Consider the following 16,813-nt stretch of genomic DNA (forward strand, 5'->3'; position numbering starts at 1 on the left):
AGGCATACAATCTATTAGTTACACTTTAACAAGAAGGTCACAGTAATGATTGTTAAAAACCATTTAAAAGAGTAAGAGAATATCCAGAGAGAGATACTAGAACCATTATAACCTGCACGGTTGCTACTACATTCCAGAAGTTTAATATTGTCATAGTTTCTTATTGGATCTCACAGAATTTGTGGACTCTCTGGTCATGCTTCCAGCATTCTCCTGGCTTACCTACCAAAACCCTTGCTGCTCCTAGCTACAGAATCCCTGCATCTGGTCTCTGCACACTGGTGAGTCTGCTCCATTTTGAGTCTTTCCCTCCCAGGCAAGATATCACTATAAAACAACATTTAAAATCTAACTACACATTTCACTTTGCAACGTTAGTAGGGATAAGGGGAAGCTGGTTTAGCAGGATCCTGCACATTCAATAAAAGCCAATCAAGCTTAAAAAGATATTGCACTTCTGCTTTTAAGTAAGATGGGATTTTTCACTGGGGAGGCTTTATCATACTAGATACTCAATACTGGGCCATAAAGGGAGAAGAATTTTTCCTATATGGCTCAGTGAATGCTCAAATTTAAGGAAGAATGTATGGCAAGCAGACTTCTTGGGTTTTCTTGCTTTCTTCCTTTCCTTCTCTCCAAGTGAAAAAGATATACAGTAACTCCTCGCTTAACGTTGTAGTTATGTTCCTGAAAAATATGACTTTAAGCAAAACAATGTTAAGCAAATCCATAAGAATTATTGTAAATGGGGGAGTTAGGTTTCAGGGAATTTTTTTTCCACCAGACAAAAGACAATTTTTATATATATATATATATATATATACACACACCTCTACCCCGATATAACACGAATTCGGATATAATGCGATAAAGCAGCGCTCTTGGGGGGGATGGGGCTGTGCACTTTGGTAGATCAAAGCAAGTTCAATATAACGCGGTTTCACCTATAATGCGATAAGATTTTTTGGCTCCCGAGGACAGCTTTATATCGAGGTAGAGGTATGTGTGTGTATATATATATAGATATATAGATATAGATATAGATACACACACACACACAGACTATAAGTTTTAAACAATTTGATACTGGTATGCAGCAATGATGATTGTGAAGCTTGGTTGAGGTGGTGAAGTCAGAGGGTGGCATATTTCCCTGGGAATGCCTTACTGCTAAATGATGAACTAGCAACCAGCTGAGCCCTCAAGGGTTAACCCATTGTTGTTAATGTAGCCTCACACTCTACAAGGCAGCACGAATGGAGGGAGGGAAGACAGCATGGCAGACAGAGACACACGTGTGAAAGATGTGCATTGCCCCTTTAAGTATGCTGACAGCACTAAGTACACTGCCTTTTTTAAGTAGATCAGCAAGTTGAGACAGAAGCTGCTGCCAGGAAGCTCCCTCCGTTCTGATCCCTGTCGTGTCCCTCCACCACACTCTATGGAGATGGGATAAGCAGGGTGCAGGAGCGGGGGGAGGAGGACACCCTGACATTAGCGCCCCCCTCTCCCCCCCCACAGAGCAAGCAGGAGGCTCCAGGCAGAGGGCAGGGGCAGCACAGGGCAGTGAGACAGCTGAACTGCCAGCAATTGACAGCCTACTGGGCGGCTGCTGTACAGGGAACTTACGGGAGAGAGGAGCTGATAGGAGGGCTGCCAGTCCACCCTGGTTCCAAGCCCCCACCAGCTAGCTCCAACAGGCTGCTCTTCCTGCAAGCAGTGAACAAAGCAGGCGGCTGCTTATAACGACATTATAAGGGAGCATTGCACAACTTTAAATGAGCATGTTCTCTAATTGATCAGCAACATAACAATGAAACAACATTAACCAGGACAACTTTAAGTGAAGAGTTACTGTATAAGTCAGTCTCATAACAGAAGTACTGTATACATTTTGCTCGCTTTCTGATACCACTCTCTGAAGAGAAAGTATGTAGATTTACTGCTTAAAAAAAAAATCAACAAACAAATCAACATACCCTTACAGCCCCGACTGGGGTTATTCTATCTACTACCCAAGATCCACAAACCTGGAAATCATGGACGCATCATCTCTGGAATTGGCGCTCTCACTGACAGACTGTCCGGATATGTGGACTCACTACTCAGACCCAATGCCACCAGCACCCCCACTTATCTCCGTGACACCATTGATTTCCTGAGAAAACTACAGTGCATTGGTGATCTTCCAGAAAACACCATCCTAGCCACCATGGATGTAGAGGCTCTCTACACAAACATCCCACACACAGATGGAATACAAGCTGTCAGGAACAGTATGCCTGATGATGCCACAGCACAATTGGTTGCTGAGCTCTGTGACTTTATCCTCACACACAATTATGTCAAATTTGGTGACAATATATACCTCCAGACCAGTGGCACCGCTATGGGCACCCGCATGGCCCCACAATATGCCAACATTTTTATGGCTGACCTGGAACGTTTCCTCAGCTCTCGTCCACACACACCCCTTCTCCACCTACGCTACATTGACAACATCTTCATCATCTGGACCCATGGGAAGGAGAATCTGGAAGAATGCCACCACGCTTTCAACAGCTTCCACTCCAACATCAACCTCAGCCTGGATCAATCTACATGGGAGGTCCACTTCCTAGACACCACTGTACAAATAAGTGACGTCACATTACCACCACCCTATACTGAAAACCCACCGACCACTATGCCTACCTTCATGCCTCCAGCTTCCATCCCAGACACCACATGATCCATTGTCTACAGCCAAGCGCTGAGGTACAACTGCATTTGCTCCAACCCCTCAGACAGAGACCAACACCTACAAGATCTTCACCAAGCATTATCAAAACTACAATACCCGCACAAGGAAATAAGGAAACAAATCAACAGAGCCAGAAGTGTACCCAGAAGCCTCCTGCTGCAAGACAAGCCCAAGAAAGAAACCAACAGAACTCCAGTGGCCATCACCTACAGTCCTCAGTTAAAACCTCTCAAACACATCATCCGTGAGCTACAACCCATCCTGGACAATGATCCCTCGCTCTCACAGGCCTTGGGAGGCAGGCCAGTCCTCACCCACAGACAACCCGCCTACCTTAAGCATATTCTCACCAACAACCACACACCGCACCATAATAACTAACTCAGGAACCAATCCATGCAACAAACTTCGATGCTGACTCTGCCCAAATATCTACACCAGCGACACCATCACAGGACCTAACCAGATCAGCCACAACATCACCGGTTCATTCACCTGCACGTCCACTGATGTAATATATGCCATCATGTGCCAGCAATGCCCCTCTGCTATGTACATTGGCAAAACTAGCCAGTCTCTATGTAAAAGGATAAATGGACACAAGTCAGACATTAGGAATGGCAATATACAAAAACCTGTAGGAGAACACTTCAATCTCCCTGGACACACAATAGCAGATTTAAAGGTAGCCATCCTGCAGCAAAAAAACATCAGGTCCAGACTTCAAAGAGAAACTGCTGAACTTCAGTTCATTTTCAAATTTGACCCCATAAGCTCAAGATTAAACAAAGACTGTGAATGGCTAGCCAACTACAAAAGCAGTTTCTCCTCCCTTGGTGTTCAAACCTCAACTGCTAGAAGAGGGCCTCATCCTCCCTGACTGAACTAACCTCGTTATCTCTAGACTGATTCTTGCCTGCATATTTATACCTGCCTCTGGAAATTTCCACTACATGCATCTGACAAAGTGAGTATTCACCCATGAAAGCTTATGCTCCAATACATCTGTTAGTCTATAAGGTACCACAGGACTCTGTCGCTTTTTACAGATCCAGACTAACACGGCCACCCCTCTGATGCTTGCTAAAAAATTGACAATCATCATCATTCATCTACAACCCTGTTTCAAGCATATACAACAGCTTCTATTATGGCCAGTAAGAGAGATATGAAAAGAGTAAACACTTCATACTTCTTGTGAAAACAGATTAATTTAAAATCCAACATGTTTAAAGAATGTAGTGTACAGAATTCTATATTTTTTCCAAATCAATTTGTCTGCTGGTTGGAGTAAATCTGATATGCATTCAATTTATGTTATGCTAACAGGGCCTAATCAAGACTTGTATAAGCAGGTACAACTTAGCGGGTCCAAGGTGTTTTGCCTTATACAGGGAGGACCTTCTGCAGCAACTGAAACCCTACTGTGCTACCTAATTATGTTTTAGAAGAGCTGCAAAAATAATCAAACTTTTTTTTTTTGCATTTCTTTGAATTTTGACATTCAATTTTTATTTTTCTTGATGAGATGGGCATGAAGATGCCAACAAGATTGACTGTAATCGAAAAACTGCTCTCTCATTTTTACCATATAATTATAAAATAAATCAATTTAAATATAAATATTGTAATTACATTTCAGTGTGATACTTCGGCCTGTTTTTCACTTGTGAGCCTTGTTTGAAGCTCGATCCACACGCAGCATGGCTGAGGCATGTAACTTAGCTTCCTGGGGCCCTGGGCAACTGCCCTGCTTGCTGCCCCGTAATGCCGGCCCTGCACTTGCAACCCCCTAACCCATCCCGTGACCTCCCTAGGGGCTGCAACCCCTAGGGGCTGCAACCCCTAGGTTAAGAAACACTGATCTAAAGGAGCTGCATTTCGGCGAGGACACCTCTTGATGATGCCACTTGCCGTCAACAAGCAACGTCATCGAGAGGCGTCCCCGCCAAAATTTGGGAGCGACGCCTCTTGATGACGTCACTTGTCGACAGCAAGCGGCGTCATTGAGAGGCGTCCCTGCTGAAATGCCGCTGAAATTCGGCAACATTTCAGCGGGTGCTCTCCCGGGGGCCAGGACACAGGCGCATTAAGATGCCCCCACGGGCACCACGTTGGGGACCACTGATCTAGATAAAAAAGCATAACACTCCAGCACTGTGTGCCACTTGTGAAGTGATAATATAGAAATAGATTTAACAGAGAGAGGGGCAATATCATATTTACTCTACCATGCATATTTTCTGGCAAGTCTTAAAATGCTAACATGAAGTTCAACAGAAACAGCAGAAATATGCTAGTGTATGCTGAATACTATTACTATAATTCATGTTCATTGACTTTTCAACAGCATTATATGCCAGAAGTAAATGCTGAACAGAAAACTTGCTGTCTTTTCATATCTCATACATTCCAGAACATTATATTGGTTATCTCATCTCAAGGGTTGGCCAGGCTCAAGAATTGCAAGGCCTGCTCAGTACTCCCCAAGCTGGAGGATCCCATTTTGCAGTACCCCTGACGTCAGTACTGAGCAAGGGCATCAGCTCTGCCCTGCTCAGCACTCGAGACAAGTGTCAGTTAGTGGAAAAGATGGGGGTGGGAGGAAGCAGCAGACCTCTGAATCAGGTCAAAACTAACAACCGGATTCACAAAAATAGAAGGTACACATATTTATCCCGATGAAGCCTATCAAACTTTGTACTACTGGCTCTTGGTGTGTAATGACACTGGTTCAGGACTACAGCAAGAATCAGACACTGGATAAGTTTCAGTTTCCCTGCCATCACTGTTAATTAGATTGGTAGCTGAAAAATGCAGTGACACCTCAGGTATGTGAACTATTCAGATACCAGGGAGTGAGCACCAAGGAAATTTGTATCTAAAAAACCTGAAAAACTAACATGAATTCCAGATTCTTTTTAATTGTAAAATTAGGAAATGAAACTAACACATAACATTGCAGATCAGCAAGTGCATTAGTATGAGTGAAGCACACATCAAGTCACTAATCTGTCATACTGCAGGGTTTAAGTTATATATAATGAGCTCCCAGCCCTCTAAATTTTCCTCACTACCAAATTCTCTCTTTAAGATCAGTTTTTGCCTTCATAGGAGAATTTTTATTTTGATCCATTTAGAGGAGGATGGAAACAATATAACAGCCACAGTCCTCACTACAATCAAAGGATAAGAAAGTTTCTTAGCTCTTCTCCCCACATAACAAACGTTTAATCCATTCACTGAAGGTGGGCACAGGTAGATAGACTCTTGGGCCTTGCTCACTGAAACTCACCCATTCACCACAAAGCTTAAACCAAGAGATGTTATTAATTACATCATTTTTATTAATATACTGCACAGTATTCCTGATCAAGATATTACCTTCCTGATTAAATTCTTCCTTTCCTGTGTTTTCATGGGATTTTATCTCAACACTCCACCTTTTAGATTCTCATCCTTTGGCTTTGTCTAGCCTTAGACTGCATATCCTTAAGATGTGCAATGTAAATGCATAAATAATATACTTGTTAATTTGTAATTACAGTGTACATTATCACTGACTATTATTAAATGTACGTAGCATCTATTTACAAGCAGCTTAGGCATTTTAATCATTGAATCAAAGTTTATAATTTGTAACTCAAGAGAATAAACCTTGATGTTTGAAAAGAAGAGACATATCATACTAAAACACCTTCTGAAATAAAAAAGGATTTAACATTTATTTCTAAAGGGGTCTTAAGTTGTTATCATAAGTTCTAAAAAGAAGAGATCCCACAACCCCAGAGCCACCAAGACACAGACACTCTCTCTTCTTGCAAGTCTCAGGCTCAAAAGCCCCAGTCCCATGGGGCCTCAAAGAACAGAACAGTATAAGGGGAATTAAGGGCTCAGAAAAGTCTCCAAGATGTCAAATTTATTTGGTTTTTTTTAAAGCCTTAAATTTAATGGGCTCCATGCCCACACAGGCAAATAAAGCAGCAAGCAAACAGGCTCCCCCTGATATATCTCCAAGATAGGTGGAGTTGATGATGGTTGAACAGACTTTTTTGGTAGCTCAAGGTAGGGAATTTGGCAATAATATAACCCATCATCATGGCATGCATCACAATCAGCAAGTGAATTATATGACTATTCTAAATTCCATCACTTTGCTTATTTATCAAAAACTGAATACAAGTGCTTAACATGCAACTCTAGTAATCACAACATACATAATAGATAGGTGTTTCTAGGAATATCCAAATACCGTGGAAATATTTTTCTCTGGAAAGTTTCATGGATTCTCAAGAGAACACCTTATTTAAAATCTCATTAAAATTATTCCAGAAACAACTCATCTGAAGCACAAAGGGGGCATCTAAAATTACTATAAGGAAACAAGAAAAAGGATCAACATGTATTTGGCCAAAATTTTAATTTTGTAAAAACAAGCTTCTATAAAACATAACCAGCCCCACTCAAGCAATTCTCCTGAACACTGCAACACTACTAATTTTCATTGTCCATGATGAGAAACAAATAATTAAACTAAAATTTAAACTTGATTTTAAAATATATTAGTTTTTAATAATGTAAGCTAGCATTAGTAAAAGAAAGAGCATCTTATGTTGCAAACAAACTTTTCTCAGTGGACTGAATCTCTTTAACCAATTGTATATCTTGAAACTCTGCTTCAGAAGGTGTTTATTATAGTAGTCTCCTCATATAAGTATATATATAGGAATGCTCCAGGTTACAATTTAAAACAAACAAACACAAAATAGAATAGCAGGTCACAGCTCATACCTTAAAGGAGGAAAAATTGGAATACGTGAAGAACTGTAACAATGCAATACAAAAACATCTAATTTTGTTCTCTAAACTATTCCTGTAAGTAAGACTTTCACATTACAAAAAAATAGGCTCTCGATCTTGTAATCAGATCTGTCAGTGTGGAAGAACCCTTGCATCTGTGTGGATCCTATTGCTGAAACTGTATTCTCAAATGCTCCTAACCCTCTGCAATGTTTCATATTTTCTGTATTTTGTTTTTGTTTCCCTAGCTTCTGTAACACTACCACTAAAAGGGAAATATTTTACTATAAAGGGAAACAGTGAAGTTCACTATACACAAAGCATCAAATATACAAACAAAGGAATTTCCACCCGCTATTCTTTCAGAGGTAGTATCATAATTTAAATATCATTTGTAACAAGAATAGGTTAAAAAAAAGACATGTAATGTTTAAATGATCAGTGTCCCTTTAAATATCATATTTAAAAACATCTTATCTCATGTTTAACTATACATGTTTATTTGAAATTAAAGATGTTAAATATCCCTTCCTCTTGGTTATAAACTGCTTACTGACAACAGATCTCACATACTGGGATCATGATATCCGCCCCCCACCAGCCTCTCCAAGCCAGACACTAAAAACCAGGTTTTGTTTTATCCATTGTAACTTTGTTGATTCACACAATATACAGTTCTGATCTTGCAGACATCTCCACACGAGTAACGTTATGCACGTAAGATAATCCATCAGGCAAATCCTCCACTGGTGTACATCATAGCATATCCGCTGAAGATTTTAACCTATTAAATTCAACAGGACTATTCATGTGCCTAAGGTTTGCCTAAGTAAAGTGATGCAGTGAAAGTTGGGGCACAGCCTATGTGTGTGTATATACACACATACAGATAGTTATACACATATAATAGCAACATTTAAAAATACAGATAAGCACCAGTCATCCCCATATATTCAACAACCTAGACATTAATTGCCTCATTTCTTAAAGCCATCATGGGAAAGGTGAGTTTTGAATTCAGATTTGAGGGAAGAAAGGGTAATGGCTTTACACACAAGGTCAGAGAAGACATCCACACATGAGAGGCAGCATAGGAGGCATTAAGAGGTTTGCATGAGAAGCTGGAATAAGGGTTGATGATAAGGCTGGCATAATTGACAGAGCAGAGGAGAGATGAGAGAAGAGACAAAAGCAGACCAGTAGGAAGAGGCAAAGTTGTGAAGGGGCAATATTCTTCAGAACCTTTATCAAAAAGCTATTCTGAAATACAGATAAGTAAGTTGGGGGGGGGGAAATCAATATTTTAAGGCATTTTTATTTCAGTTTCACCATCTTTTAAGTTATCATTTATTCTTATTTCCATTACTTCTATCTGTATTAACCTAACATCCAATAACAAACCCAACTCTATTTTGATTTGTGCAAAGCAAATCAAGGTAATCACACTGTATTTTTTCTTTTTTCTCTCTTTTAACCAAATAATCAATAATAATAATAATAAATAGAACATAACAGTGTAGAGCCACCTGGCTGATGCAATGAGGCAAAGGGAAAAAAATCCTGGCAAAGCCAGATAATACTATGTTCCTAAAATGGTTAGAGCAAATGGCAAGCACTTCACCACTTTCTAGAAACTGAAATAAATAAATACAGCATATTTTCTCCACAGTCACCAAACAGGAGAAAAATGCCATGCTGTGCTTTTAGTGGGCAGTGGGGCGGGGGAGGGGGGGGGAAGGCAGCGATACCTTGAATGAATTGAGCCGATGATGGCTGAAACTGGCTCCCACATGCCAAGGGCTGAGCTGCTCCATTTTGGGGGCAATCTACAACAGGATCCATATTGTGGGAGAAGCTAAAACCACCATCAGTTTGTGCTCTGCCAGCACATCAGGGAGCAGCGAGAGCAGCGCTCACCCGTGCACCCACTGAGTTTTGGAGCCGCCCCAACGCAGCAGTGGAAACCTACTAGCTCCCCGATGCCTTTGGCCCAGTAGCCCAGTCATCCAGGTCGGGTGGAGTCGGAGCCCGGCACCCTTACAACCAAGGTATTTTTTGCACTGGGGCTGGGTGGGAGGCGGCCGCCGAGCATGTTGCCAGGCGAGCGGTGGGAGCTGAGCAGAGAGGTGGGGCTGTCGCGATCCCACCCTCCCGGGCCGGGACCCTGCGGGGGATCGGCCCGTTAACCCGGGGATGAGCAGACACCGGCCGGTCCGTTAGGTGCAGCCCGGCGCCGGCTGACAGCTCTCAGCGCCCGGGAGTGAGGGGCCCCGTCCCCGGCAGCCCCCCGCGCCTCACCTCGGTCTCCACCACCTCATGGTAAGCGGGGGGTGGATCGAACCCCCCGCCGCCGCCGCCTCCGCCGCTCCCCCCGCCGCCGTCTCCGTCCCCGCCGCGGGAGCCCTGCCCGCCCGCCGGCGAGCCGAGTCCGCCTTGCCCCGGCTGGCCCTGCCCGCTGTCCATGGGCTCGTAGCCGCCGTAGTGCAGGCCGGGCCGCTCGTTGGTGAGCAGCGCCACGGCCTCGTTGATGTCGTTCTTGGCCAGGCGCAGGGCCCGGCGGATGGCGGCCGCGTCCGAGAAGCCCATGCAGAGCAGCGTGGTCATGTGCTGCTCCTCCTCGCTCTCCATGGCCGGGCCGGGGAGGGGTAGGGGCCGGGAGCCGGGCTCAGGCGCTGCCCGCTCTGCGCGCCGCCATCTTGACGGCCGCCTTCCCCCTCCGCCTCAGGACCGCCGCCGCGGAGCCCCGCACCCACCCGGAAGCGGCCGGGGAAGCCCGGGTGGGGGACACGCCTGGGGCCCTGGTCACGTGACAAGGGAGGGGGCGTGGCTTCTTGGGTATGAATGGAGGCGAGGCGGGCCGGGGCGGGGTGTGAGGGAGGAGGAGGTTGCCATGGGAACCTGAAAAGGCTGCTGCGGGGGCAGGGAGAGGCTCTGAGAGGGAGGATGCAGCCTCCTGAGGAGCCTGAGCGGGAGAAGGGTCTCAGGGCAGGAGGGTACCTGGGGAGGCTGAGGGAGTGGGATGGAGGCTCCCAGGAGTGGAGGAGAAGGAGGGGGCTGCCAGGGGTCTGATGGAGGAGGCTGCGAGGCAAGGAGAGAAGAAGGAGGCTGCTGGGGGGGATAGAAAGAGGAGTGGACGAGGGTTTTCCAGACTAATGCCGCCCTGTCCTGTAGCGGGCGGGCTGCGAGGACTGGGAAAGAGCCTCCCAAACCTGCCTCTGCCCGCTTTGCTTATTTGTGCCCATCTCTGCCATGCCCATACACCCGGTACGAGCACAGGCTGGCAGAACTGCTGGCATAAATGAGGACGTGACAGAGGTAAATGTGAGGTACATGTGCAAATGGTCAGGCAGGGTCAAGGAGCGCGGGCAGAAAAGTGGTGGGTTCTGCAGATGTAGAGGCAAACCCTGTGGGTGCAATTTAGGAGGAAATTTGAAAAGCTGACCCTAAAATCAGGGACACTACAACTAAGAAAGAGGCATTGGTTATAATGCTGTAATGAGCTGAGTACTGTGTATCCTCTACAGACTATAATTAGAACTGCTCAACTGTATGCCATAGACTCTGTACTGCTAGCTATTAATGGAGAGTCTCCTTTAACTCAAGAAGTAGGACCTGTGCTTTTGGAGTGGGAGGATCTGAGCTACATCATCACTATCATTATGAAATTCCAAGTGGCTATGGTATGGTGTGTAGTGACATTGATGTCCCAGATGCCTTGGATTTGTTACAGTACTCATCAATGAAGATAAAGATTTCAAGAGACACAGTTTTTAGATGAAACAACGGACAACTCAACATAGTAAATGTTTACTCATTTTGTATTTCAGTATGTCACTAGCCGTCACACTCCTCATGTCAACATAAGCAATGGGCAGAAAAAGTGGTCACACAATATAAACTTTCTAATTCCTCTCGCTCTTTTAATGGAACTACGTACAAATCAATTGTGTGCAAGTTCTGAGCTCTTTTGGAATTCACCTTCCAGAACTAGGGAGGGCACTTTCATTCACACTTTCATTCATACCTCCAGTCATGAGGTACTAGAGTTCATTGAGTTGCTGAAGTTCAAATGTGGCGGGCTTGAGCAAAATTCCAGCATTTCTAGTTGATTCATTTAATATGTTGAATGTTGACTCTTGAGTCAATCATATTACCTACAGTAGTGCTTTCATTTCACTTTTTTAAAGCACTTTACAACCATTAATTAGTCCTCGACACACTGTGTGTAGGTCAGACTTATCTCCATTTTACAGATGGGAAAACTGAGGCAAAGAGCATTTAAGTGACTTGCCTAAAGCTATACAGAGGAAGCCCAGCACTCAGCTCAGCAGACTACATCTGTAATTTTGCATGCAGGTGAATGAATTAAAGCCTTATTGGCTTGCAGGCAGAAGTAGTAGGGAAGCAGAATGTCAAGGACTCAGTTGTAATGATAGATGCTCTATTATAGTCAAGCAGTGCTGAAACTTGCGAGCTATAATTTTATATTGGGCAGACTGATGACATTTTAGCCAAATGTGGAGGTAGCACTGAGTGATAACAGTGCAGTGTCACTTGAGAAACCAGGAGTGCCAGTCCCAAAGGTCCCTTTTACCATCTCACCAGACAGGGTTCATTGGAGACTGCCCTCAGGCAAAGACCATGTTTTACAGCTTAGTGGAGGTGCTGGGGAGGATATTTAGTAATCCTCCAGGAATGTTGTGGGTCCCAAGTTGCATGCAGTTTTCCTGTGATATCACTAGAAGGAATTTATGCCCCAGATGGAGGAGGTTAGCTGAGCAAACCAGCCCAAATGGAGCATTACAGAGAGGATGTGGTGCCTGGAGACCCAGAAGGTCATTGGAGGGTGCAAGAAAGCACAGCAATAAGTTTATTATCAAAGATTCAAGAGACAAGAGACAATGAAAAAGGATAAAGGGAACAATAGGGTTACATAAAACATGTATATTTATAACATGATTTCTAGAGACTAAATCTAACAGGCTAACTTTCTGTCTAAAGTTTATCTCATCCAAATGTCCTTTGCAGCATTTCCAGCCATGGCAGGTTGTGATCCTGTTTTCATGACTGTAATTGCACTGCCCAGTTATTTGCTAGGTGCAGGATGAAGGGTTGTCTTCCTTGCCTTCTCCTTATATTCCCCAAAGTTCATTGTCTGAACTTCAGAATTTGGATGACCTCTACTCTCATCGCTTATTCTCTGGTGTGCTGCCTCCCTGTTGAGTTCACAACCCTCCCATTGACTTCATATGTTAGTGAGTCTCCATTGTGTTAACTTATATGCTTAATTTACATGCCAGCAAGACAGGTGATAAACATCTTTTTTATGACAGAAAACCTGTTTGTCAACTCTGTCTTGATACAGACTTTAGGAACATATTCCCAATATACACACATAACTCCTTACATAGTTACTGTACACACATTTCACAACAATATTAACAACCAACATGTTGTTGGCTTTCATTTAAGACCTCATGTGATATTCTTCGGAGAACAAGAATGTACATATTGGGATATTCTTGTAATCCCATTGCCAATTGGCACTGAGGAGTTTTTAAGGTCACAGGATGCTTATAGCAGGAGTGGGGAACGTTTTTCTATCATGGGCCATTGGCCCACAACAAAAATTAGTGGCGAGCCACACACAGCCCCATAAGGGAGGGGAGGGGTACATCAATGCTTGGGGCTTCCCTCCTGCGGCGGGGCAAGCCTGTGCTCACAGCTCCAGCCCTGCGGGGGGCACCGAGGCTTGGAGCTTGCCATGGGCCGGGTGAAATTAAGCAACAGGCCGGATCCGGCCCACAGGCCATAGGTTTCCCACCCTAGCTTAGAGCATCAAAATAGGTACTTTGGTCACCAGGAATGTGTGCAGGTATTCAGTGATTGATTTAATTGTGTTCCTATTTAATATATTGTGAATTTACCAGCTATTTGAGTTGTGTTATTTTTACAGAAATTAACCAGTTCCTACAGAATTAATGGTATGCAAATACCTAAGAACCCCCAAGGATGTTACTTACTCACAAAAGAGTATTTTGCAATATTCACTAATGTTTTGGTAGGTGCCAGAAGTACATGACCTTGTAGACAGCTTTTGGGATGGCAATCATAGCTAGCTTGGATTTGTTAGACAGACAGCCTAAAAATAAGATATGACTGAATCCAGTATAATGACTTTTGCAGAGATATTGGTGCAGGGCTGTTGTGTTGATTTATATTTTTAACTGGCTGTTTATTCTTTTCTTCACAGACCCAAGCAATGCTGTGTTTTAGATATCACCTTTTCTTAAACGGCAAATGCAACATTTTCACTCTGTGAGAACAAACAGTTGTATTGCTGTGGAGACAATGCATGCACAGCACAGGCAAAGGGTGACACCCTGGCCCAATGGGAGTTTCCCCATTGACTTCAACAGAGTGAGAATTTCACCCAAAATCTTTGAATTTACTGGAAAAAAAATTTGTGATCGTGTTTTTATTTTCCTATGTGCCTATAATAAATAAAGCTTCAGCTCCTTGTAACTGAAAGTGACTAACAAATATTTGGCGATTTTAGTAGAGAAGAATTTAAATTTGTTATACTGTCATCAAGTCCTTTATTTTGTCTGTATGATTTATTTATGGTAAAGGACTGACTGTCTGAAGTAGCAGAGTAACATGTTATCAAGGAGAGTTTGCGATGAGATTAAACCTTCTTGTTTATAAATCCTTTAAAACTATGAATAAACAGTCATACAGGGAAGTGGAATAAAAAGACAGGTACATTACTGTTTTGAATACTCAAAACTCAGGTAGGTAAGCAATAGGAGCGGCATAAAACAGGAGTTTTATCCTCCATGGTAAGAAATACATATATAGAAATGGTCTCCTCAAAAAAGAGTTTCTCTTTCCAGACATTCTATGAAGGGACACAGGGCTTGTCTACACTTACCGCATTGCAGCGGCATAGCTGTGCTGGTGCAGCTGCATTGCTGTAGTGTTTAGTGAGCTTCTCCCATCAGCGTAGGTACTCCACCTCTCCATGAGGCGGTAATTATGTTGATGGGAGAAGCCCTCCTGTTGACATAGCACTGTCTACACCAGGAGATAGGTCAGTTTTCCACACTCCTGAGTGACGTAATTATACTGACATAAGTTTGTAGTGTAGACCAGGGTATGCAAGTCATGTGCATTACAAAAAGCAGCTGTGTTCTATTTGGGAGGGAAGAACACTCTTTTTGACTCACTTTAATGGTTTAGGATAAGGCACCTGATGCAGGCAGATCAGATGATGATAATGGAGATTTCCAGTCTGGTAGCCAGCCAAATGAACAGCATCTCTCTCCATGGGCAGAAGGGTGAAAACTATGGGTGAGAACTGGGCACACACAATTGTCAACAAACATGGCAGGATTACGCAATAAATTAAGAAATGAATAGCACATTGGTCTTGAGCTGAGATGGTCATTTTTATTATTTTAGTTAGGTATGTAGCCTTTTGTTTTATTTAATGGTAATTTTAGCACTGTTATACTACAGTGGGTTTGCCTTTGGCGGCTACAGTCTTAAGTTTAATAAGAGTTATCTCTGTTTGTTTTAGATTTAGAGCTCATAGGAACACATGAAACCAAAGGCAAGTAACACAATTACAAGAACAAAGTTCACTATTTTTAGTAGTTTTATTAAAGCTGCCAACAAAGTTATAAATGTTACAGCATATACAATTCCTAAATATATCCATGCACCAGTTATAACTACAAACAGACTCACATAGTATTAGGGTCTCATGGCCATCTGATGGACTGATCATCAATATGGGGATGGATCATGCTGGAGATTTCCCATAGAAAGCTCAGTTTTCCCGCTGTGGGCGCCCTTTTTTATAATGTGATTCTGTCTATACTTACATTCCGCGCATGTACACGAAAGTGTCAACCTTCTCTTACTGGTTTGTGTCCCCTAGAAACATATGGGACCCTGAATTCTATAGGCCGTGTAGGTTCTCATTAACATTGACATACCACCTATATCCGGTGTTAAGACACATGTTGGAGACAAGATTTGCTTTTACAGCGTTTTATAATTTAAAATTTAATCTTTTGGCTAGACTTTCACAACATTACCAATTGGTGCCTTTCCCCCCATAATCTTAGAGCATATTCCTCGGTCATTTACTTATGTCAGCATTTCATGTCTCCAAGGCCTAAAATAGCTAAGCTAAAATCTTGCAGGCTTCAAAACACAGGTTCTTGCATTTTAGCTTGTCTTACTTATATCTAATACATAATTCTCCGTAAATACTGATCAATCTTATACTTCGATAATCCTACTAATTAACTCACAATGAATATATGATATAACATGTTGATTAATCATAAAATCACACAATAAATGAATAATAAAGTTAAATAATTGGCTACATCTTCATTCACCCAAAACATAATACATATTAACTTAAAACATTATAAAAGAGGGATGGCATAATGAGTGTGCTTTATAGTAGCAGGTGACTTCCAGCTCTTTAATATAGCTATTTGTTGCAGCACCTCCTCTTTTAACACATCAGTATGTATTACCAGAAGAAAGGATATTGGAGAGAGTTCTGTCTCCAGTAGCTTCTTTGGTGAAGTTGTGAAGAAATAATTTAGCTTATCTTCAGTTTTAAAGAGAAATTTTAAAGTGAGGAATCAAAAGGGCTCAGTAAGGATCATGAAAGATATCCTATAAAATACAAATACAATAACAGATACTAACAAAGTAAATACACAAATGCAGTTAGATATTGAGACATCTAGGCAAATATAGGCAAAATACACCTCTACCTCGATATAACGCTGTCCTTGGGAGCCAAAAAATCTTATCGCGTTATAGGTGAAACCATGTTATATTGAACTTGCTTTGATCCACCGGAGTGCGCAGCCCCCCGACCTCCCCCCGGAGCACCACTGTACCACATTATATCCAAATTCATGTTATATTGGGTGGCATTATATCGAGGTAGTGGTGTATATAAATGAAGATTTTAACAGAGACAAAGTTTGTCGGTGTTAATTGGCACCATGTGATACAGGCAAGTAGTAAAAAACAACAAATAAATGCAAGACTCTTAGGCCTTGTGGATTTGCCTGCAGTTACAGCTGCTGGTGGCCAGATAACAGTATAGTTGCACTGGTCTGTACTCTCAGGCAAAGCTGCTATAAATTGTGATTTGCACTAATGCTGCTTACCTTGGTTTCAAGCAGGGGGTTGCTCATGTGCATACGTAATCCTAATTACAATATTTACTTT

General features: G+C 42.7%; 1 protein-coding gene and 1 long non-coding RNA gene across 3 annotated transcripts in view; one reads left to right on the forward strand and one right to left on the reverse strand.

Annotated features, from left to right (window-relative positions):
- Positions 1-10,236, reverse strand: part of USP24 (ubiquitin specific peptidase 24) — a 112,647-nt gene extending 102,411 nt beyond the window's left edge. For both annotated transcript variants that reach the window (XM_045026979.1, XM_045026977.1), the window contains exon 1: positions 9,842-10,236. In XM_045026979.1, coding sequence (XP_044882914.1) covers positions 9,842-10,171 — 330 coding nt within the window. In that variant the 5' untranslated portion in view covers positions 10,172-10,236. The remainder of the gene's footprint in view (positions 1-9,841) is intronic.
- Positions 10,237-10,650: 414 nt separating this feature from the next.
- Positions 10,651-14,066, forward strand: LOC123375744. The gene is made up of 3 exons (XR_006581573.1): positions 10,651-10,858; positions 11,147-11,342; positions 13,797-14,066. It is a non-coding gene; the product is annotated as an uncharacterized LOC123375744 (long non-coding RNA).
- The last annotated feature ends 2,747 nt before the right edge of the window (positions 14,067-16,813 follow it).

Source organism: Mauremys mutica, chromosome 8, assembly GCF_020497125.1.
Source record: "Mauremys mutica isolate MM-2020 ecotype Southern chromosome 8, ASM2049712v1, whole genome shotgun sequence".
NCBI lineage: Eukaryota > Metazoa > Chordata > Testudines > Geoemydidae > Mauremys > Mauremys mutica.